The following is a 25,090-nucleotide window of genomic DNA, read 5'->3' as shown; positions in this document are numbered from 1 at the left end:
TCTACTGGACTGTTTGACATGAATAAAGAGTCTTTATTTTTCCATCTGGCAACATAAAACATACTATAGGCAACTGTTCTCTAGCAGTTCCAACAACAGCTCCCCTTTCACAGATTGCCATCAGCCCATGGACAGGATGTCACAGATTTCTGCAGTCAGACTTCAAATGTCAATTGCTGGAGCCTGTAAACAATGACAGTAGAGTCACTGGAGCTTGGACAGGTAAGTCTAGTAGCTTTTATTTTCCTGTATGGTCAGCATTAAGTAGTTCTATATGCCTCCATGTAGAAATCTATAGGAGCTGTGCTACAAATCCATATGACAGGAATCCAAGTCATCATGCTCTTTTCACGCTCAGTATGAGAGAGACCAGTCCCATGGAGAATGCAGTCAACATGGTCTTCCAACCCTTACAAGTGTTGCCCACTGTAGAGCTTATGAACAAGACACGGATTAACCAAAATGTGTTTATTTCTACATAGATTCTTTGTTGGAAAATCTTCTCAGAAGACATTTTCCAGCCACATTAAGAGCAACAGTAACAAGTACTGATGTTACAGAACCAATGACCACCAGCTTCCACAGCTGTAGAGGTTTGTGTGTTGCACTCATTTTGGAAGCTTGGGCTTTTCCTGCTCCGGAGACCTGGTTAGGCTTGGTTTCAGTCACTAAAAGAGGACCTGGTGTGGCCAGGCCACGTTTCTCTGGATGAGAATCTGTCAGAAGAAAAAGTGTAGAATTGTAGACAGCATAATCACATCAACACCAGATGTTGCAACACGAGCCAGTGTGGGAAACATATCTAACCTATGAATGCTAGAAGTCAGTCTAGACTATATGTTTCCAAACAGGAAAATTGTTTTATATTCATTGAGATGTACTTGGGTGCAAGGTTAGTCTAAGGCTCCAGTAAAATGCAAGATACTCAGGCTATTGCCCAACTTAATGAACAGGATGTTGTCTAGACATTTGTGCCACAAATCTGGCAGGCTTACCAATGTTTCTCTTCCTAAATCCTCTTGGCCTTCCAGGGGGTGATATCCAAGTCATTCTCTGGCCTGCAGCAGTAGCACAGTTCCTAGTGGAGCAGCATTGGCAGATACCACTGGTGACTAACTAGAAGAGAGTGAGGGTCAACGAAGAGCTCCAGTTAATGATCAACCATCTAAGATTGTGCTAGATGTTTGACCCAAGATTCTTGCCTAAGTAGTCTTACCTGCTAGATGCCTTGTTGTAGGAGCAGGCTTTCTTCATAGAATAGGAATCTGGTTGATAAGAGCAGCTCTCAACAAACAGGCGATGTAGATCTTGGATAAAGCATTTACCAAAAGAAGTAACTTTAGTATACATGCTCACTTTTAAAGTACAATTTTCACATAAGATTTTTGAAGAACTAAGGGCTTTGTGAAGCCAGTATGGTAGATGTGGAGCCCTTACCATAGAGAAAACACTATCTGTGAACCTGAAGGCATCAACCTTGAAGCAAAGCTCATCTGCTTGGGATCTTGGAGAAACAAAGGCTGAAGAGGAATCAGCTTGCATCCCATCCATCAGGCACCTATAGAACATATTGGTTGTAGATAGGTTGCTTGATTTGTGCAGAATGATAATAGTGACTCACCCATTGTTAGAGATTATCTCATAACAAGGATTGGAAGACATATCTGGAGTAGTGGTGGCCACACAGCTATCAAAAACAGGATCATGGGGATGTGGTTTTGGGCATTCAGAGAGGCTTCTAGGTAGAGCATATCACCAAGCTGGAAGACCAGTGATGAACTGAGACCACTCCAGTCCTCTGAAGAGAAAATACTGTTTATTAGAATGCAAATGGGGGTTCGATTTAACTTTACTCTAAGCATAGTTACCCTCTGAAGGTAGGAAAGTTTATATTTGAGTTAATCCTATACATTTCTAGCATATATATTAGCCTGTTTCTGTAACTGCTAGTTAGGGTCTTATTGAGCAATAGAATGTAGAGGCATGTCTTGACACTATATGTCTCTTATTGGCACCGGCACATGGTGGTCCCCCACAAACATAGGTCAGGAGGTTCTACACCATTCTCTACAGCTGGAAAGCTTACCAGTCATGAGACACAATGAGAAGGACAGTCTCTCTTCTGCAGTTATCGTTGTGCTGAATGGAATCCATGTTGGCTTGATGGCATTACTGCTCACATTGCTGTGTCTAGACAAAGGCAGGATACTTGAAGTAATTGCATTAGCATAGGCCAATAAACTATCATTACCCAATGCTGAAAGCTTACCAGTCATAAGATGCAAGGAGAAACTCAGCCGCTCTTCAACAGATATTGTGGTGCTGAATGGAATCCATGTTGGCTTGATAGCATTACTGCTCACATTGCTGTGTCTGGATCAGAAAGACTCATAACGAGATACACTAGAAGAGCAAGAACTAAACATTTTATGGTCCATTGCAATTCTTGGCCAGGTAACCTGGAGATTAGATACTGACCAGTGTTTCTCAACCCTAGTCCTCAGGGACCCCCAACAGGTCCTGTTTTCAGGATAGCCTATGGTAAGAACACCTGTGGCAATGTCTGAAGCACTGACATATACATGACGTGTGCAATACTGAGGAAATTCTGAAAACATGACCTGTTGGGGGTCCCCGAAGACAGGAGTTGAGAAACACTGACTTGGGATAACTACAAAGAAAGTAAAACAGGAGTTATTACAAGGAGGTACTACGCCACCAGATCCATCTTAAAATAGCCAGCAGTTGTCACTGATTAGAGTAGTGGTACCTTAATAGATCATTTTAGGTAAATATCGGACATTACATTTTAACGTTAGTTGGGTCATGGGTTGGTTTCTATAGCAGAGCGGATATGATGGAATTTTTGAGAGAGGAGAGGAAAATGCCTGAGGTTAGGGAGAGGTTGGAGATGTTGGTGAGGTGAGTAATGACAGCTGGGAAGTGGGACTGGAGGAGGTGTGAGGGGAGAGGATCACAGGCGCAGGTAGTGGAGCGAGCAGAGGAATGCAGTCTGGAGACTTTTTCCTCTGTCGTTGGTTCAAGTACAGATAGTGAATGAGTGACGGATATGCAGAGTCCGAGGATCAGGCCCTCAGCCGAGGAGAAAGTGGGGTAAACAACGTAGCAACCTGTCACAGGGCTCTACTGTCTCCTCACATATTCCTAATCTAGATAGTTACTCACACCACCATGTCTCCAAACTTTAACTCTTACCACTCCAAACATTCGCACTCCAAACATTGGCATATTTATTAAACATAACGCTATGTTAAACTTTATAAATGACCATCAAGCATAAAATAAAACATTATACTTGTAATAAAAAGGAAGGATATTAGTTTGTAGTCTCTGGCAATGAAATTAAAAAGGGAAAGAAAAACTGCAAAATATCTCTCAACAGGGAAAAACAAGAGTCTTTAGCATCTTCTGCAGGCTCTTCAGACTCCGACTCAATGCTGAATCCTGTTGGTGTTGCACCACTTTCCCAAGAATGAATCCCAACCGATGAACATAAAGAAGAGCTGGCCTGAGTATAGTCTCTCACCTCTCTGTCCTCCTTTGTGCTGTCCTGTTCCTCTGCATGGTTAGACAGTGTAAAGTCCTGTGACTGCCGCCACAGTCCTCTAGGCCAGTGGTCCCCAACCTTTTTTGCACCAGGGACCGGCCTAAAGCAAGATCATTTTTCCATGGCCCAGCAGGGCGCCTGGGGGTGGGGCATGGGTGGGGCTTTGGTCATATGGGGGTGGGGTTATGGAGGACGCCTGCTGTGACTCACCCCCCTTGACAGTCTGTTAGCTTAGCAAGGATGTTAGCTCCCATCCAACAGGCTGAATGCTGGCTTTAGTGTTGGCGCTGGGGCTCTGGCGCTGTTACTGTGGGCGGCGGTGGTCTGCATTCCTCCTGAGGCCACTGAGACAGGTAAGACAGTCGCATAGCACGGTAGCGCCCCCAGCCAATCAGAAGCTGGTGGCGTCTACAGATCTCAAGACTGCTGTATTATGTCGCCACCCCTAACTTCCAGTGGTGACATAATACAACTGTACCGGCTTCCTATAGCTGAAAGAAGGCACGCCCTGAATAATGTTCTCTGACAGGAGCCGCATCTTTTGAGGCCAGCCCACACAATGTGCTCTGAGCTGCTGCAGAGCACACTGTCAGTGTTTATTGCTGGTCTGTGGCGGGGTACTGTTGTATTAAGTCGACACTGGAAGTTAGGGGTGTTCACATCATAAAGCATAAAGACTTGACATGGAGGTGACGCCCCCAGCATCTGATTGGCTGTTTTACCTGCAGCCGTGCTATGTGCCGTCCGGACCCTGCTGTTCACACTGTTCGGTTCAAAGTCATGTTCCCGCTGCTCTGCCATCCCCAGCTGGCGTCTGTGATGTGCCGTCCACACACGCTGCTGTAACTCGTCTTGTACATAGGCTGTCCCCACTGGCTTGCTTGTCGCCCCTGCCCTGCCATCTGTGGGTCTGGGATGTCATGTTGCGTCCGGACCCCGCTTTGGTTTGTGTCCCGAACCCTGCTGCTAATCGCCTTACTCTGGCTTAGCACATAAGACCATATATCAGGAACAGCGCTGCAGCTCCACCACCATATAGATAGCACTGGAGTACTTAGGTGGCGATAGTGTCTGCGCTGCAAACGCACGACCGCAGACATTTAACTGCACAATGGCAACAGTGGCCTCCAGAGAGACGGACTTAGCAGGCCAGCGGCCTAGCCAATCAAAAGGTGGGGGCATCACCTGTTGTCAAGTCTGCTGACAGACAGTACCCTGCACCGCTGTGGAGAATTCCAATGGCCCAGGCCTAGTCCACGGACCGGTGGTTGGGGACCCCTGCTCTAGGCCAATCATCTCGGTCATCCACAAATACAAATGAAAAGTTTGTGTCATACTCCACCACATAAGGTAACAGGTGTGAGGGCAAAGCTTGTTTTGCTGCATCATTGTCCTGGTGGATCAGTATCCACGGTGGGTAAAGAGAAGGCACAAATTCTGTACGTGTAGGGAAAAATGTAACAGCCAGTCTCTTTTTCTTTCCGGGTCAAAGTTAGTGGATGTATTCATCCTCACCAGTCCTCCAACACTGGGCTCCACAATAGCGGGTAGACCTACTGCGGAGCAGCAACAGTTGTGGCAAGAGGCAAGGACACTCCTCCAAGCTCCATGCTGGCAGTAGAGCTCACCAGCTCCTCAGTGCTCTCCTCAACAGCTGCTGCTCTTAGAGACTGTGGAGAAAGAAAGGGCAGCAAGTCCATCACCTCTCTCTCATCACCAAAGTAAAACTGTGGCTTTGGTGGCAGGTATCCTGCTGGCACACCTCCTAAAACTTTTGTATTAGCCATCTGTACGTCTCCGACACTCTCCTCACTCTGCTGAGTGTTCACTGTGGGAACTTTATGGCAGGAAGAATTAGTGGGCTTTTCTTTAGAGAAGGGCAGTGAAGGCTGAGCGACATTTTGAAAGTCCATATTGTCACCATAATTCTCCATTTGGGTACACGAATCTGGCAACTCAACTTTGTCTAGTAACATCAGTGTTTTTCTAGTCTGTAGCGCTTCCTGGTCACATACATTTTCGGCTTCAAATAAAGCTTCTCACTTGGTCTCTGCATCTGGCAGGGGGAAAGATTCAATTCACTTCTTCATGAATTCATTTGGTGTGGAGGTATTCATCCTGTTCGTGATGCCAAGCTCCGCCCTGCAACATCCGAGGAGCAGGGCCTCAGCCAAGGAGACAGCAGAGCAAACGAAGTAGCAACCTGTCATGGGGCATACTGTCTCCTCCAAAGACTACTAACCTGGAGAGATCATATTTAGTAGCCTGATTTACCTTAAGTTCCTGTTTTGTTACCGTGATGTCAACATTCCTAAATCAGCGGCAGATTATCCAACCTGAATAAAGAGTAATCCACACACAGAAAGTACTTTTTCTACGAAAACCGGGAACGTGCGGTCTTGTTCTTTTTACTTCAACATCTTTTTCAGTCAGCAGAAGAACTTGTATGAAGCAACTTGTACAGTATTAGATTATATTAGTAGTCGTAGGCTTACATTGCTCACCTGTTTTCCTCTTCCTTGTGCAATTCGGGTTTCCCGAGCTATATACATCCACAGTCTCTGTTATCTGTTGGATCTCTCTCTCTTGGAAAAAACTCTCCCAACTGGACGAACTATAGACTTCTTTCACACTTGTGGTTAACATCAGGCAGTCACTCACTGCTCTCACATGACTTGCGGTTTCTGAATAGGAACATGCGGTTCTTGTGCTCTCATACCCACGCGTTCTCAGCAAACTTCTATAAGGAGGGAGTCTGCCATGGCTGAGCCCTGGCAGGTGCAGAAGCCCATCTCTCCTCCAGCTTGATCAACTCCAACTCTCTACTCACAACCTTCTTCCTTGACACCTCACAACACATCATGTGCACGCCAACCAATACACACCTAGACTAATTGATACATTTTCCAGACATCACCAGACATTATCAGACGTTAACCCTTTCATGCCTGGAAGTGCTAATACACATAAAACTGACTCATACCACATGCATGACAAAGACACAAGACATACATAAAGCATTCTAAATTTTTTTAGTGGGCGGTTAGCACTCCAGTGCTGAGATCCATAATTAGGACCTGCTCTTTGAAGTTGAGGAGGGAGTGGTAGGTGTTGAAAAGTTGTTTGGGTTGTTGGATAGTGAGGAGATGAGGGAGGCGAAATAAACTTGTTTAGCAAGGTGGAGGGCAAGGTTGTAGGTTTTGAGCATAAATTTGAAGTGGAGGAAGCCTGCGGGATGTTTTGACTTTCTTTACAGCCGTTCAGTACACCTAGAGGACCACCGGATGAAGTGCTTTTATGATGTCATCCAGGCTTGCTGCGGTCTGCAGCAGAAGACTGGGGTCACGGGGGTGCAGCTTCCTCCAGTGAGTGTCTGAGGGTGGTGTAGTAGTGGGCAGTAGCCAGATTGGGGGCATGTAAGGAGAGAGATGGGGGATAGGGAAGACTGTAAGGTGTTGGAAAACTGTTGGGTGCGGATGGTCTAGAGGTTCCTGTAGGTAAGATAGGTGGGAGGGTCTGGGAAGATGCTGGGGTGGGAAGGAGGAAGTGGTGAAGTGGGAGGAGGAAGTTGGTGAAGTGGGAAGCAAAGCAGAGGCGGAGGAAAATTAGATTGAGGGTATTGCCATCACTGTGAGTGGGGGAGTGAGTGATAGTTGTGATAGGATGAGGGTAGGGATTTCACAGGATAGGAAGTGGGGGAGCCAGGTGGCAAAGTGGTCCAAAAATAAGCAGGTGGGACCCGAAGGTCAGTAGACAACTGCAGTTCGCAAGGACAGTGGATGGAGTGTATGAACTTCAAACAACAGGAAGGTGAGTAAGGACACCAGGGGAATAACTTGGAAGATATAATTCGGCAAGAGGAGGACACCTACTGCTCCACTGCACCTAGGGGTGTGGGAGAACTGCAAGCCACTGTAGGACAGTGCATCAGGGGAAGCAGTGTCAGTCTGCTGTATCCACATTTAGGTGAGGGTGAGCAGGTTGAGATGTTTAGTGGTGAGGAGATTGTGGATAGTTGGGAGTTTGTTGTACGAAGACTTGGAGTTCCAGAGGGTGCATTAGAAGGGGATAGGGGAGGGTGCGCAGGGGCTAGGGGTTGGATTTGGGCGGTGTTTTAGTGTGGTTCATAGGAGGTTGTAGTAGGGAGCAGTAAGAGGTGGTCCAGGATTGGGAGAAATGTTCCCAGCTGCTAGAAGTAGTAGGGTGGAGAGGGTAAGCAGGTGGTGGGAGGATTTGTTAGGGTGGCTAAGGTATTTCTTGGTGGTGTCAGGGGGATGGAGGCATTTGAGGAAGGTGAATAGTGGGTGTGAGCTGTGCATGGGCGAGGAGAGGAGAGAAGGGCTAATGTGGATGGAGTGCATTAGATGTGGGCGTAGGAGGAAAGCGTTAAGGCTTGCAATGAGGATGGTGATAGAGGCTATAGCAGAGATGATATTGTTAATATGCAAGATGTTAGGCCATTTAGTGTAGTCCACGTTTCCCCTGCCCTGTCGAGCTGCCATGCTTGATTGAGCAGTTGGGTTAGTAAGGCAGGGTGTATGTGGAGCAGGCTATTGTGGAAGGTGAAGCATAGTTGAAGGGGGGAGCAGTTAGTATGGAATATGGAGCAAAACATAAGCATGAGCAAAAGCAGTGGAGGGAAAAAGCAGTCTTTGCAGATTAGTTATGCGTGAGTGATGGATGATGAATGGAATAAAGCAGTCATTTCGGGTGATGAGGCATATAGAATAGGATGGAGCAGGGGAGGCAACCTTTGACAGGTCATACCCTGCCATCCGGTCTCAGTAGATGTTCGTCTTGGTGGAGTCCGTGGGGAGCCTGCAGTATCGTTTTAGGGACAAGCAGAGCAGCTGAGCCGTTGTCACTTCCTCTCCTGGTAGTCAGGCGGATCTTCGCGGCGTACGGGTGAATATGGAGTTGTCTGCAAAGCTGCGGCCAGGTAGCCAAGGGTTGGAGGTGGATCTCAGCAGGCCGTTGACGGGCGCAGGGATGTCTGCGCTGGATGCCTGGAGAGCAGAGGCCCCAGTTCTGCCTACCTTATCTGATCAGGGCAATGCCATGCATGGTCACTGCGGCCCTGATGGAGTTGGAAAGCTGATGGGTCCTTCTTTTCATACTTTTCCTCTGCTTCCGGGAAGGGCTCTGATGGGCTGGCGGTGTTAGCAGCGACTGTGGATTAGTACCGTGTCTGTTACAGAGGGACTATCCGGCTTCTACCAGGGGCTACTGAAGCTATGTGTATAGCTTGGGGTGAAGATGGAGTCTCCTGTCCCCCTCAGGAAGTTGTTTTGTGGGCCCTCCCAGCGGCACTCAGGCCACCATTATTGGGGCTATGAGCCCATTACACAGCCTCCTTACCTGCTCCCCTAAGTCAGGTGGTCTCTGCCAGGGCTCCAGCTGCTGGATTGGGGAATTCCCAAGCTCTGGGTCACAGACGCGAGTGGCTGCTCGAGCATCCCCACAAATTTAGCCAGTAGCTTCAGCTGCTCGACTAGGCTGCAGTAGGCTGGAAGCCTACACTGCATCGGATTAGGCCGTGGGACACAACAAAGTGTACGTCTGCACTCGGAAAGCCCTAGAGGTGACCATGGAAGTGTCTGAAGAAGTAGGAGGCCCGATGGCAGCGGATAAGGGATTTGCCTTACCGGAGCTCTCCTACTGCTGTGTCTCATGCTGATAAAGTTATCACAAAAATTACAACCGGGTCAGAGCTTTTAGTGAGCATCACACAAGCCATGGAAGCTAAGGGATTTCCGATGGCAGAGTCGCTGTAGAAATTCTACAGCGTTTACAGTAGAAGCCATGTGGAGGCATTTCAGAAATCTTCTTTACAGGGTGCGGAAATTTTCCACAATGAATCTGCAACGTTTTTGAAAAACACTGTGGATTCTAACTCCACCGGATGTCTGTTTATGCTCTGGAATTTAACCCTTGAAATATAAGGTTGGGTTCACATGACGGAATCCACCGAAGAATTGCTGCTTGAACTCCACCTCAAAAACCTGCATCAAAATCCGTGTGCGGAATTCCAATGTCACTTCTTTTTAATTTCCGCATCAGAATTCTGCAAATTCCTGAGGTCTCCTTTAGGATACTTTGAGGTCTCCTTCTCATGAGCAAATGCGTTTATATGTTCTCTCATACGCACTACATATTCGCATCAATTAATTTTTGCCACAATCGACTCCCAATCATAATTGGCAGATTTAAAACGATTCACATAGGGCGCTACTGCGTGTATGTAAAAAAACACGCAGAAGTGTTGGCATGCAGCGATCGGCAGAGATGCTCGGAATGGCATTAAAATGCTTAATTAGGGTGAGTACATGTGATGGACCATGGGAGGCCTTGCCCCCTTCACTAGGCCACACCCTATAATAACACTTTACAAAATTAGCGAGAAAAGGTAAAAGTCACAAATATGGTGTAGCCAAAATCTGCAACTTTTATACAACACTACACTGGCAAAAACGGATTAATTTAGCCTCAATCTGCATTAAATCTGTTATTTCAGTCAACATTTCTCAGGTGGTTTAACCCCTTCAGTGCTGACCTGTCAATCATTTCTGACCTTGTTGTGCTTGTGTCTTGTGAGCACATTTATTACTGGGGTTGCACTAGAATTCTGGCATAAGTTACGTCTTATATGTGCGATGTCCCCGCGGATGTGAGGCGTTTTTCTGCCAAAAGCGTCTCCCATCATTTCGGTACAGTTGCGATCCTCTGGATTGGCTTTCTCCGTTGGAGAATTGACAAGTGTTTCCCATTGTTTTCAATGGGAAACCTTGCATTGTACTCACATGTACATCACACGCCATGCAGTGTGTTTTCCGGCCCCATTGGAAACAATGGGTGATGCGTTTCGAGGGAACGTCTAATGATAGGATATGCTGTGATTTTTTTCCCCACATCAAATGGGGTTCACATTTTTGAGATTTGTGTGTTTTGCAAAGCCCAAATCCCACGTGATTTTCATGGCCTTGTGAAAGTAGCCTTATTAGGCTTTTTTTTAAAGGTGTCTTGAAAAGGGAGCAGGGTTTGAGTGAAGTGAGGTTTATAGGCTGCGTTCACAAATTACGTTTTTTGTTACATTTTTCAACCACAATTTAAGGCTGCATTCACACAAACGTATATCGGCTCGGTTTTCACGCCGAGCCGATATATGTCGTCTCTTTGTGCAGGGGGGGGGGGGGAAGCCTGGAAGAGCCGGGAGCAGGAACTGAGCTCCTGTCCCCTCTCTGCCTCCTCTCCGCCCCTCTGCACTATTTGCAATGAGGAGAGGCGGGACGGTGGTGGGGCTAATTCTTGCAACTTAACCCCGCCCCATCCCGCCTCCTTTCACTGCAAATAGTGCAGAGGGGGTGGAGAGGAGGCAGAGAGGGGGCGGGAGCTCAGTTCCTGCTCCTGGCTCTTCCATCCCCCCCCCCCCTGCAGATGAGGACACTGTATATCGGCTCGGCGTGAAAACCGAGGCGATATACATTCGTGTGAATCCAGCCTAAAACTGCATAAAAAAACTGCATGCATTTAAAATAAAAAAAGCACACACATAGCATTGTTAAAAATTGCATGCAGTTTTTTGATACAGTATTTTTTCAGTTTCAAAAGGTTTTTATTACCACAAAGTAGCACAAACCGAAATACATGCCATTTATGCAATAATTTTCCCCACGCAGAGGGCGTACATAGCAAAAGAGCAAAAATAAAAGGTAACATTCTTGTACTCAGAGTAGAGATTCAATCTTAGATTTTTTAATGGGTTATAACAAATTATACAGTTTACCACTTTATATGAGAGTTTTTAAACTAAAACAATAAAACTTATTCAAACCTTAACTTTTGGTCATTCTGCTTCTTTTTTGCTTCTCAAACTCAGTAGGTTCGTGACTAATTGATACAGTTTTTAATTGCGGATGAAAACCGCAACAAAAAAATGCCACGTGTGAGCACAGCCTTAGGCTTTATTCCCACAAGCGTATATCAGCCACCGTTTTCACGGTCGGACGTTTTACGCTACTATGTGAGGTGCAAAACCTTGTGAATGGGTGCACAAATCTAACGTTTGTGCACCCGTTCATACGGCATGGGCACCGACGCATATACGCCAAGGCTGCCATGCCGTTGATCCTTCCCATTTTCTCCCCCTCGCTGTCTCCCCTCCTCTTTCCTCCCAATGGGAGGGGTCAGACGGGGTCAAAGCTAAGCGCCGCTCTGTCCCGCTTCCTCCCATTGCTGGCTGCAGACAAGGAATGGGGAGAGGACGGGAGCTTAGCTTCTTCCCATCCCTTGTCCGCAGCCAGCATTGGGAGGAGGCGGGAAGGGGTGACACTTGGCCCTGCCCTCTCCCATTGGAATCAGCCGGAGGTGAGTAGAGAAGAGGGAGGGAGTTTAGCAGTCACGCTGCTTAACTCCCTCCCACCTCCCTTCTCTGGCCGCTCTCATTGGCTCCCATAGGAGCCCATGCAGCAGCCGACGTGTTCTAGCCCAAAAGATAGTTCCAGGACTATCTTTTGGGCCTGGCGTTATATTAGCCGCCCGGGCGCTTTTACGTCGCGGGAATACGGCCATGTGGTCAATGCATCAGATCACAGCGTATATCGTCCAACCACTGATATACGTTCTTGGGAAAGAGGCTTTGGGGCGCTTTCACACGGCAGTTTTTATGTTCAGTTTTTTGTGAGCCAAAACCAGGAGTGGGTCCAAAATGCGGGAGACATACAAATCTTTCCATTATTTTTTCTCTCCACTCCTGGTTTTGGCTCACAAAAAACTGAGCATAAAAACTGTCTTGTGAATAAGCCCTTTTACATGGGTGAGAAAATTGCACGAGATTTGTGCGTTGCGAGACGTACACATCTTGTACAAATGTGAATGCAATGCGATGTGATGCAGGAAATAAATCACAGCATGTTCTATCTTTCTGCATGCTCTTGCATTGCAGCCCATTGAAAATATTCTTCACTTCTTCCCGTTTTGACATGAAAATGCCTCGCATCCTCGGGGAATTCTCATGGTGGGGAGTGCGATATGGGGCCGTTTATATTGTGCCTGCCAGTGTGAAGTCAGCCTTAGCGCTTTTACGTGCCGTATATTTGCCGGTGTGAACGAATGCATTGGAAACCAATGCCTCAGATGGTCACGTATATCGGTTGGGCGTGAAAACACGGCTAATATACTCTCCTGTGAATAAAGCCTTAAGGGTGCATTCACACGACCGTATATCGGATGGGTTTTCCCACCCAGTCGATATACAGCGTCTCTCTCTGCAGGGGGAGGAGGCTGGAAGAACCGGGAGCAGTGCTCTGAGCTAACGCCCCCTCTCTGCCTCCTCTCCACCCCTTGTCTGCCCCTTTGCACTATTTGCAATGAGAGGAGGCGGAACTGGGGTGGGGCTAACTTCCAGGATTTAGCTCCACCCCCATCCCGCCTCTCCTCATTGAAAATAGTGCAGGGGGATGGAGAGGGGGCGGGAGCTCAGAGCACTGCTCCCGGCTCTTTCAGCTTCCTCCCCCTGCAGAGAGGGACGCCATATATCGGCTGGGCGTAAAAACCCAGCTGATATACGATCATCTGAATGCACCCTTAGGCTGGATTCAGACGAACTTATATCAGCTGGGTTTTCACGCCCAGCTGATATACGTCGTCTCTCTCTCTGCAGGGGGGGGGGGGGAGCCTGGAAGAGCCAGGAGCAGTGCTCTGAGCTCCTGCCCCCTTTCTGCCTCCTCTCCGCCCCTCTGCACTATTTGCAATGGGGAGAGGTGGGACAGGGGCGGGGCAAATACTCAGAACTTAGCCCCGCCCCTGTCATGCCTCCTTTCATTGCAAATAGTGCAGAGGGGTGGAGAGGAGGCAGAGAGGGGGCGGGAGCTCAGTTCCTGCTCCTGGCTCTTTCACCCTCCCCCCCTGCAGATGAGGACACTGTATATCGGCTCAGCGTGAAAACCGAGCCGATATACGGTCGTCTGAATCCACCCGTAACAGGGAATGAAAGAAAAAGCTGTCGAAAAAGTGGCATCAAAAATCCCCCTTTCTCCTTAGTTTAGACCAATAATAGAAGTGTTCAGCTGAGTGTAATGAGGCATCAGGTGGTGATGGGTGGGGTATAAAGCTTAGCTCCATCCACTCTCTCCTTGTGTGCATTGTTCTCTAGACAGGATGGAGTGCTGGAATTGGCTAGTTGTGGTGCTGCTCCTCTATGTGCCAGGCTTTAGCAGTGCCTTGATTAGACACCGGCGCCAGTCAGATACCTGGCAGAGGAATTATCGGCCAGGATGGGGATCTTCTAGAGGACTTGGACAACCTGCATTTGGAGAGGGTTCTCTTAGAGAAAACCCTTGGTCTGGCCTTGGTGCTCAGAGAGGTGCTCAGCCTGGGTTTGGATGGGGCTCCAGGAATCTTGTAGACAGTTCTCAGTCCCGACAGCTTGTAGTCCTTCCATACTCTCCTATCAGTGTACAGTGTGGTGAGGACAGGATGGTGGTGAGTGTGGAGAGAGACTTCTATGGGACTGGTAAGCTGGTGAAGCCCTCAGACCTGACCCTGGGTTCTTGTAGCTATGGACCTGAGACTACAGATACTATGGTTGTCTTTGATAATGGCCTTCAAGAATGTGGGAACAGCTTAGAGGTCAGTGATCACTGTGTTGTGCAGGTCTTGTAGTTCTATAACATGGTTGTTTGATGAAACATAAGTGGTGTGGTGGTATATAATTTTAAAGGGATATTCCCTATTCCACACTTCATAGCATCTCTACAATTCAAAAGCCATAACTTAACTTTCTCTCTGAACATTGTTGTGTGGGTTTTTGTTTTTTTTTTCTGTTTGAAGGGGCACTTTAACTGTAAAAGCCATGGTCTCTACAATAATGCATTGCAGTACTTAACACCTTTTTGCTTACAATGGCAACCAGGCCCAGACCATGGCACTCCCTCTGTAAAACCCCTACATGCTGTGATGTACATTGATCATGGCATATAGGGGTTAATAGCAGGCAATCGATGGTTCTTATCGAAGCCGGCCTCCCGTTCACAGCAGGCAATCAGTCACCCAGCTCCTGCTACAGGCTCTCTTCTGACTCTACACCATCCACAGGACATAAGTTAAGTACCAGCCTGCCAGGACATAAACTTACAGCCTGTGGCAATAAGGAGTTGTCTGGTTACTGGACAGCCCAACTTTCAATAGGACCTCCTGTGTGAACTGACCCCTTTACAGTAAATGGGGATGGGAGGAGTGGTGTCTAGTGCTCTTCAGATCTGGCAAGAGACGGGCGTATTTGGACACAGATTCCATTTTTGCTTCCCAAACAGGGCAGGAAAGTGGAACCTCTGAGTCGGATGTAAAGCCACCCTTAATGCTTCACCAGAACAATATGGCACTGCTAAACAGCTACTTTTTAAAGTTTGAATGCACCTATGAAGTTCTAGTGAATGTTTGTGGAACGTATTAATGGTTATGTCCAGTGGTGCTGTTTGTGTTACATTTAAAGCGAACGTCTTACTCTAATATAAAGCTTCTGCAAATACCATATTGCCCTCCTGTTCCTTACAGTATGAAAAAGCTGACTAAGCTTGTAATATTTTCTTTAAGATGACTCCAGATTGGCTCATCTACAACTCCATACTAAGCTACACCCCCACTTCCTCCAGCAATGTGCCCATTATCAGGTCCAACTCTGCTGTGGTTCCTGTTCAGTGCTTCTACCCAAGGTAAGTCTAGATCAGTATGGCGGATAGTAGGTGAAGCTTGATAAAGACCAAGAGGGGTTGAAGTCTCTCCTGTTTCTTTTAAAACATAGAAGATTTAAGTCTTAAAATCTGAATTTCATCACTTATGCTGCCATGTTTTTCTAAATACTCTATGAAGTATTGAAGAGATCTAAGAAGTTTAGTCTCCCAGAGCGGCTCTGCATCTCCCCACCTCACTACTGGGTTTTGTTTCTGTATGCTGCTGGACACTACTCTTATACACTGCTTAAAGGGAATCTGTCACCAGGTTTTTGCAGCACTCACTGAGGGCACCATAATGTCAGTGACTACTGTGTATTTTTCCTCCCTCTACTGTATGTATCGGTGCAGTAGTTTTGGAGTAACTTGCATTTTATTAGTAGCAGCCAGACACAGAACTAGTCCTGAATACTCATGAGCTGCAGTGTATCCACACACCCCACTCCAGGAAATGATTGCTAGCTCTTGCTATGCACAGCAATAGGCAAACATTGTCAGTGTCTGGAGGGTGGGGTGTAAGCCTGCATCTCATAAAATGCATAGAGGACTAAAAGTAGTCCTGTATATTCATCAGTAGCAGCCCATGTACACTTTTCCAACTACTACACAGGTCCACACTGCAGACATATTGCTGTAATCTGAGTCACTACCTTATGTTAATCACAAAAAGATGGTAGAGGTCTCTTTAAGGGTGCCTACCCACTTGCGTTCCCCCCCCCCCCCCCCCCCCCCCCCTGTGATGTTTTGCGTTTTTTTTCTCAAGAGCAATTAGTATAGAATGTGTTCTTGCCCATCTGGGTTTTTTTTTCCGTTTTGTGGGGTTTTTTCACATAGGAACTGTCAGTTGCATATGTCTCCTTATTTTTCTCTTAATGCACCCATGATTGTCAATGGAGGGCTGCAAAAACGCCGCGGAAAACGCGCAAAAAACGCCACGTTTTTCACGCGCAAAAATCGGCAACGCAAGTGGGTAGGCGCCCTTAGGCTTCTTTCATTCTGAACTAGTATTTGTTGAACAACCAATTCCATAAGCGGCACATACCAGATGGACCCCATTGAATATTATCTGTCTATATGCTTACTGAAACTTTGTTGGATGAAATCACCACTGAATGTCTGATACAGATGTGAATGGGGCCTGTTGATGATCCTTGGAAAAGTCTAACTCAGTGGCTCACAAAGCCAATGCATCATGATGTAGTTCAAAACATTAGCACCCACACATTTTTTTTTTTTTTTGGGTAAATGCCCCTAGTTTTCATTGAGCTTTTCTTGGCATGCTGCAATTGGGTGTTTATTTTGCTGCTTGGATTAGCAGTGCAGCAATGAATTAATGGATTCTGTTTGCTGTACATGGTATAAAGTACTGTGCAATCCAAGGAATCTTAGAATTGACTTAATGGGTATGGCTGTCTAATGCTTTTCTGGCAAACTTCAATCTTCACCTGTCCACCCCATATGCATGCTTGGCTTAGAAGTAATCACATTCCTCCTAAGTCTCTCCCAGGTTTTGGTGCACTGAAATCTACCCTGACCTCCAAAAAATGTTAGTATGCAAGCTAGCTGTTTTAGCCATGTGATGGTACATCCAGAGGTGTGGAACTCCTGGCAACCCCTCTGTTCTGTTCGTTTTGCACTGCATCCTAAGGTAGACTGTTGTAGCCAATAAATATATCTTCTCCAGGCTATTGCCTGACCATGAATTATATCTACTGGCCAATACACCACAGTGAGAACTGAAACTATCCCGTCTGTTGTCTAGACACGGCAATGTGAGCAGTAATGCCATCAAGCCAACATGGATTCCATTCAGCACAACGATAACTGCGGAAGAGAGACTGTCCTTCTCATTGCGTCTCATGACTGGTAAGCTTTCCAGCTCTAGAAAACAATGCAGAATCTCTTGACCTATGTTTGTGGGGGACCACCATGTGCTGGTGCCAATAAGAGACATGTAATGTCAAGAAATGCCTCTACATTCTAATGCTCAATAAGACCCTAACTAACAGTTACAGAAACGGCTAGAAATGTATAGGATTTACTCTGCAAATATAAACTTTCCTACATTCGGAGGGTTATGCTTAAAGTTAAATTTTCCAATCTCCCCTTCCATTCTAATAAACAGTATTTTTCTCTTCAGAGGACTGGAGTGCTCCCAGTCCATCCCTGGTCTTCCAGCTTGGCGATATGTTCTACCTAGAAGCCTCCCTGGACACCCAGAATCACATCCCAATGATCCTGTTTGTTGATAGCTGTGTCGCCACCACTACTCCAGACATTACCTCCAATCCTCGCTATGAGATAATCTCCAACAATGGGTGAGTTACTACTAACATACTGTACAAATCAAGCAACCTATCTACAACAAATGTGTTCTACAGGTGCCTGATGGATGGGATGCAAGATGATTCCTCTTCAGCCTTTGTTTCTCCAAGATCTCAAGCAGATGAGCTTCGCTTCATGGTTGATGCCTTCCGGTTCGCAGACAGTTCCTTCTCTACGGTGAGGGCTCCTACTTCCATCATATTGGATTACATAAACTCCCAATTCTTCACAGGGACCTTAATTTATTGTAAATTTCAAGTTATGTAAACTCACTTTGAAAGCTGAAACCTAAAAAACTGATTAACGTGGGTAAACATTTTGTCCTAGAGCTATATCACCAGGCTCTGCATATACAGTTTTGACTTGTATAAACCCTTAATTTCCATGATGGCTATCATGTGACTAAACTTGGTTGCCCATTATTTGAGAACCCATGTATTCTTCACAAAGCCTAACTTCATGAAGAAAAATGTTATGTAAAAAATTGTACTTTAGTATACACCCTCACTTTTAAAGTTAGCTCTTGACAAATGCTTCATCCTAGATCTATATCACCTGTTCATTAAGAGCTGCTCCTATCAACCAGACCCCTGATTCTATGAACAAAGCCTGCTCCTACAACAAGGCATCTAGCAGGTAAGACTACTTGTAACCAAGCAAGTATCTTTGGTCAAACAGCTACCACAATCTTAGATGGTTGATCATTAACTGGACCTCTTGGCTGATCCTCAATCTCTTCTAGTTGGTCACCTGTGGAAGGCCCAAGTGGGATTTGCCAATGCTGCTCCACTAGGAACTGTGCTACTGCAGGCCAGAGAATGCCTTGGGTATCATCCCTCGGAAGGCCAAGAGGATTTGGGAAGAGGGATATTGGTAAGCCTGACAGATGTGTGGCACAAGTGTTTTGTCAACATCCTGTTCATTAAGTTGGGCAATAGCTTGAGTATCTTGCTCATGCATTTTACTGGAGCCTTAGGTGAATCTTGCACCCAAGTACACCTCAATAGCTACAGTCTACCTGTTTGTAAAAATATAGCATGGACTGACTTCTAGCATTCATGGGTTAGATATGTTCCTCACACTGGCTTGTGTTGCAGTGACTATGCTGTCTACAATTCTTCACTGTTTCTTCTTACAGGTTCTCACCCAGAGAAGCATGGCCTGGCCACACTGGGCCCTCTTCTAGTGACTGGACCCAAGCCTAACCAGTTCTCCGAAGCAGGAAAACCCCAAGCTTCCAAAAGGAGTCCACCACACAAACCTCTGCAACTGTGGGTGCTGGTGGCTATTGGTTCTGTAACATTAGTAGTTGTTGCTGTTGCTCTTACTGTGGCTGGAAAATGTCTTCTGAGAAGATTTTCCAACAAAGAATCTATGTAGAAATAAACACATTTTGGTTAATCCATTTCTTGTTCATAAGCTCTACAGTGGGCAACGATTGGAAGAGGCACAATATACCTAACCCCATGTTGACTGCTTTCTGTGGGACAGGTCTAGCTCATACTGAGCGTGGAAGGAGCACGACTACTTCCGTTCCTGTTGTATGGTTTTATAGTACAGCTTCTATATGGAGGCATACAGAACTACTTAATGCTGGCCATGCAGAAAAATAAACCCATACCTGCCTGTCCAAGCTCCACTGAGTCCTTCACTGTCATGGCTTACAGGCTCCATCTTAGTTTGTTTCACTGCTGCCTGTGACATCAGTCATAGACCTCGGCAATTCGTATTTGAAGTCTAGCTGCAGAAACCCATGACCTCCTGGCTATGGGCTGACGGCAGTCTTTAAGAGCTGGGGAAGCTGTTTCTGGAGCTGCAAGAGGACATTTGTCTATAGTCTGTTTTGCTGCTGGATTTGGGGGGGGGGGGTGATTAAGACTCAGAACCCCTGTAAGACTGCTACTGAGCTGTTGAGGGCTTAGATAAAGATGGTACAACTCCATGCAACTTTAAACAGATGAGGGTCTGTATGCTGCTCCATGGGGGTATTGTATCTGTAATCCTTCTTGGATCATGTTCTGACAAATCGATACCAGTTAATTATAGCACTGACTATATAGGAAGGAAAATATACCCCCCAATATGGCCATCTAATGGCCTCCAAAAAACTAGCTTTACTCTTACTAAACTGCTACTAAACTAAACTCGTACAATGTATTTAAATTGTCATAAAACAGATCTTGCCTGTGCTATTGCTGCAGATTTTCACCTTTTAGGCCTTTTGCACACAAGTGTATTTCACAGTTAAGAACGCTGCAGAAATAAACTGACCATCAAAACCAATGGTTTCTTTCAAACGAATTTTTTTTTTTGCATGCAAAAAGAGCCGCCAAAAGAGGGGAGAGGAGGAAGTTTAGCAGTGGCTAGCACTGCTGAACAGTAACAAATGCCTCTAGTGAGGCATTTAATAGTAGTTCTGCCAGCCGAGGAATTTCGGGGCTACAGTAACTTCCCCACATTACACCGCAGCCAGCTATGTAGATGAAGAGGAAAAAATGGCAGGTAGCTGTGACAGTCACAGCTATTTGTTCATGTGAATTATTTTTTTTTTTTTTGGAAAGCAGACATAGTTGTGACTTAAGTTTTTGGCGTGGCTAACTTGGCCATGAGAACACCCGGTGAAAGAGGTCAGGTATTTTCCAAGCCAAATGCACAGCAGTTGGCTGTCATTCAACAGCATGTTTGTTTAAGCTACAGAACTACAAGGGTGGTTTCGGCTTCTCTGACTGGCACCACTGCCGGCTGCATGATTGCTGCGGCCGGCAGTGTGACCAGCCAGTAATGCACTGAATGTGCATATGTATGTGGCGGAGGGTGGCCCCTGGGCCCCCCTTACCACAGGGGCGCAGTCACCATTGTGACCTCTGGCGGTACACCTATGTTCAGAGTACAACAGCATTTAATCCTAGCACAGAAGTATCCACATTACATCTGAAGCTGTTAATGTCTTTTACATGCAATCTGAACTTGATCCATACTGCATTAAAGGGGTTGTCCCGAGGCAGCAAGTGGGTCTGTACACTTCTGCATGGCCATAATAATGCACTTTGTAATGTACATTGTGCATTAATTATGAGCCATGCAGAAGTTATAAAAAGTTTTATACTTACCTGTTCCGTTGCTGGCGTCCTCGTCTCCATGGTGCCGACTAATTTTCGCCCTCCGATGGCCAAATTAGCCGCGCTTGCGCAGTCCGGGTCTTCTGCAGTCTTCTATGGGGCTCCGTGTAGCTCCGTGTAGCTCCGCCCCGTCACGTGCCGATTCCAGCCAATCAGGAGGCTGGAATCGGCAATGGACCGCACAGAAGAGCTGCGGTCCACGGAGGAAGAGGCCATCTTCAGCGGTGAGTAGAGAAGTCACCGGAGCGCGGGGATTCAGGTAAGCGCTCCGGTGAGCTTTCTTTACCTCCCTGCATCGGGGTTGTCTCGCGCCGAACGGGGGGGGGGTTGAAAAAAAAAAAAACCCGTTTCGGCGCGGGACAACCCCTTTAAGTACAGTTGCGGAAGACATACCTCTAGCTGACTTAGGGCATGTTTATATAGGGCAGAAATGCTGCAGAATGTCAGCAGCGAAAATTTCAGCAGGAAATTATTTTGACTGGATTTTTACTGGAAATTAGCCATAGCCTATTACTAAGCAGCACTACTCCGTAGGCTTTACGCTGTCAGCGCTCCCTGACTTTGTTCCTTGGGGCACTGCTGCTCAGGAGAGGCCACTACAGGCTGCAGGGAACAATTATGCAGGGAGCACTGACAATTGGAAGCCTTCAGAGGAGGTGAGGGGGAGAGCTGCATTGCATAGAACTAGCTGCGGCTTTACAGTTGCTTTACAATCAATCCACACCAATGGAATGGGTTTTGAATGCAAAATTTGCTATTTAATTTTTTTGGAACTGGCCCTGTACTTTTAATAACATTGTGGGGGTTAAATCATATGTTGCGATAAGGGCTGGCCTCTTTCACCACACCCCTTTGTCCCAATTTGACCCTGGGAAAATCTTCACTTTATCCTAGGATTTATAGAGCATGCCCAGTCTGCAGAGGTCAACACTTTAAAAAACTTTCTTGCTGTGAAAAGGGATTTTACAATGTTCAAATCTGAGGAGCGCCAAAGTACTAAATGGATATTCAAGGCATTGACTCCATAGGTGAAGTTCTTATGTTAAGATAAAGGGAGAAAGGCATGTTGCACTAATATACATAACCAGGTCAGAGCTTTTTGTGAGCTTCACACAGACCATAAATGCTGTAGAAATCCTGCAGCGTGTACAGTAGAAGCCGTATGAAAGAATTTCAGAAATCTCCTATACGGGATTCAGAAATCTTCCACAATGGGGCTGCCTGGACACGGCACATGTGGTTTTTCTGCTGCGGGAGACCTGCTATTCATCACAGAAATGAATTAAAAATGCTTGCGGACGATCACTGAATCAAGAGTTTTTCCATGCGGATTTACACCTCCACCTGGTGATCCCAGACTTCAGGACCGCCGGATGCCAAAAGCAAATGGGCATACCTCTACGCAGTTATGCCAGACTTCAGGATGGTGCGTAGGAAAGACAATCACATAGTGCCTCTGCACTAGGCCCAGTCGTATGCATCCTCTCCCTTGCTCACGCTCTGTCGGAAACTCGCTCAGCCATGGTTGCTGTCACACAGGTAGTCAGGAACTGCTCCTCTTCCTCCATTCTTCACTACATGAGTGTTGACGGTACCCTCATGCACCCACACTCTCGGGAACCCAGAAGAATTTCTTCTGTCGCTCTCAGACATTCCTATTTATATTCTTACTTATACCACGTGACAAGACAAATTGATACATTGCAAGCATCTCTCAGGCTCATGCAAACACTTAACTCCTCACTTGCTGCAGCTGTGCAATACACATAACAGTGACAAGACAATTTTGCACAGTGCACCAATGTAAGACATGACATGTTTGACATAATGGTGTGGGCCAGGAATGGATTTACTGGGCCACTACAATTTCCCCCTACTTAAAAATAAGCCAAGCTCGGCGCCTCCAAAAAAAAAGTGTAAGATCCGGAGTTAAGCTATCTTCAGTGTATTACTTACATTTCACCTGTGAGGCCTCTGCGCAGTCACGGAGTGTGCAAGGCGAAACCTATAAACACAGCTCCTACCCTCCGGTTACCTATATGAAGGATTAACCCACTCCTCGTGTACTGAGACTATCGAGTAGTGTTATTTCTAAGTTTGGCTTTTAGTTTATGATAGCGTGTATTGAATATGACTTGCAAGTACATTTAGAATTTCCTACTAGGCTGAACAGAATTTGGGAATACTAGTATAGCTATGGGGCACATACATTACTCCTCTCCTCACAGAAAAAAGAAATGAGATAAGTGGAATGAACTTCGCTTTCTCTAGCAGAGAATGGAAACACAACGCTACCAACTACAAAAATTAGAGAAGGGCGAGTGGCAGGAACACAAGAGACGAGTGGAAGGACTATCACTCTCCCTGAAAAAGTAGTAGTCTACGGCAGTCAGTAGCTTGAGTTAATACCGCTGTCCGTGACTAAGGAAAAAGGTGAAAGGAAGGTCCCACCTACTGGGACAGACTAGATGGGGGACTAACACTGAAACACTACGTGGGGAACATGAAACCTTAAGCCAACATAGATCATAAATATCATACATACAGTTTCACTCACACGGGAACATTTTTAAACTAAGCATATATTAAATTGAGCATATCACATTTTAAAGGAATAAATTACTATATATTGAGTGTAAGTGAGCAGAAAAATAAGAAACACGTTAAAATAAACTTCCTCCTGCACATCTCTTGAACATTGCAAACATTTTCAACCATATCATGAACTTTTCAATATGAAAAACATTTAGTGCATGACTATGCAAAAGGGAAATAACTTTGGAGTTCTTGTATTAGAAGGGGCTTAACTGGGGAAAAGAACCAAGTCTCTTACCAAAGTCCTTTACTTAGAACAAGGAAGAGTTAGGTTGTCGCCGTATCACCTGAGCAACAAAGATCTCTGTCTTCCTCCTCTGATTCTGGGAGAGTTAAGGAATAGAGATGAGCGAGTATACTCGCTAAAGGCAATTGCTCGAGCGAGCATTGCCTTTAGCGAGTACCTGCCCGCTCAAGACAAAAGGTTCGGGTGGCGGCGCGGGGGAGCGGTGAGAAGCGGCAGTCAGCAGGAGGGAGCGGGGGGAGAGAGGGAGAGAGAGATCTCCACACCGTTCCGCCCCGCTCTCCCCCGCCACTCCCCGCCCCCCGCCGGCACCCGAACCTTTTGTCTCGAGCGGCCAGGTACTCGCTAAAGGCAATGCTCGCTCGAGCAATTGCCTTTAGCGAGTATACTCGCTCATCTCTATTAAGGAACTTTCCCAGGAGCAAATTCCCAGAGAGGCCACCGACAAAGGGCTGTCAGGATCTCTGTGGCAACGAGTCGCAGTCCTGGGTGGCGTAGTAGCACCATCAGAGCAGAACTTCTCCAGAGACACTGGACTAGTGAGTGGGGGACACAGTTGTCTCCAGAGGCGGAAGTGTCCTTTCACTTGGAAAAACATATTCACCCCAGGATCCTGCAAGTCCCTAACAAAGGGATGCAACCCTGGGAGTATGACTGTACAGGCCACCCTGTTGGCCCGATGAATTACAATCCACGGGAGGTTGGGTTTGTTCTCATCATACAGCAGCAACTGTGGGACTGGTCTCCCGTGTGGTCTAGGCAAAGGGATGTTCACCACTGTAGTCTCAGACATGAGGGCAGTAGAGACCCGGTTAGGAGGTGGTTGGGGAATTGCTAGGGATATCTGATTCCACCACATTCGCTTTGTCACCCCAAAAGAATCTTGGTTGTGATGGCGGGTAACCAGCAGCTATACCTGCAATGGGCGGACCAGTGGACGCCACAGGAGGAAATATTTGTTAGAAAAAGGTTTTCAAGAGTTCTGTTCAAAGCAGTCTGTAGCTGCAGGTAACTCCTCCCTTTGGGGGCTGTCTTGGGACTGGAGTTTAGTCGCTTTGGTGGAGGTTGTCCTTCCCCCAACGTCGCGCTCAGCCAGGGTGTGGTCCTTTTGGTGCCAAACATCTGCCAGGAACAAGTTGGAGAGAGGTGGTCATTGAGTGCCATTTTGAGCAATTTTGGTGGGAACCTGAAGTGTAAACATTTGTAATCTGTTGGAACACCTTGCAACTTTGCAAGTTTTTTTTTAGGCAGTACCTCTGCATTATCACAGGTAGGACAATGCGGCACAGAGGATTCCATCCTGTTTGTGATGCCAATTAGAAGTAGGCTGGTGCAGCATCGCATAGGGTGACTCTGGTCACAAGGCGTAAGTTGAGTTGCTGGGAGGGCAAGATGCTGGCTTGCTAGAGTGGCAATTACCACGCTCCCCCCTGGAGGGACGCAAGTAGCCTCACCAGGGCAGCCCTGGGCCTCTTACGGACACCCCTGGGATAGGTATGCCCAATAAACTGAA

General features: G+C 46.6%; 1 protein-coding gene and 1 pseudogene across 1 annotated transcript; one reads left to right on the top strand and one right to left on the bottom strand.

Annotated features, from left to right (window-relative positions):
• Positions 1-474: 474 nt before the first annotated feature.
• Positions 475-5,502, bottom strand: LOC136610172 (zona pellucida sperm-binding protein 3-like; annotated as a pseudogene).
• An 8,221-nt stretch (positions 5,503-13,723) lies between these two features.
• LOC136610171 (zona pellucida sperm-binding protein 3-like) lies at positions 13,724-18,999 on the top strand. Its single transcript, XM_066589416.1, has 8 exons — positions 13,724-14,194; positions 15,158-15,276; positions 17,057-17,160; positions 17,435-17,612; positions 17,676-17,796; positions 18,164-18,255; positions 18,362-18,492; positions 18,758-18,999. The coding sequence occupies exons 1-8, from the start codon at positions 13,724-13,726 to the stop codon at positions 18,997-18,999; spliced, it is 1,458 nt and encodes a 485-aa protein (XP_066445513.1).
• The last annotated feature ends 6,091 nt before the right edge of the window (positions 19,000-25,090 follow it).

The sequence above is a fragment of the Eleutherodactylus coqui genome, chromosome 2, assembly GCF_035609145.1.
Source record: "Eleutherodactylus coqui strain aEleCoq1 chromosome 2, aEleCoq1.hap1, whole genome shotgun sequence".
In the NCBI taxonomy this organism is placed as follows: domain Eukaryota; kingdom Metazoa; phylum Chordata; class Amphibia; order Anura; family Eleutherodactylidae; genus Eleutherodactylus; species Eleutherodactylus coqui.
Note: the sequence above shows the minus strand (reverse complement) of the source record. Positions and strands in the feature narration are given on the sequence as shown.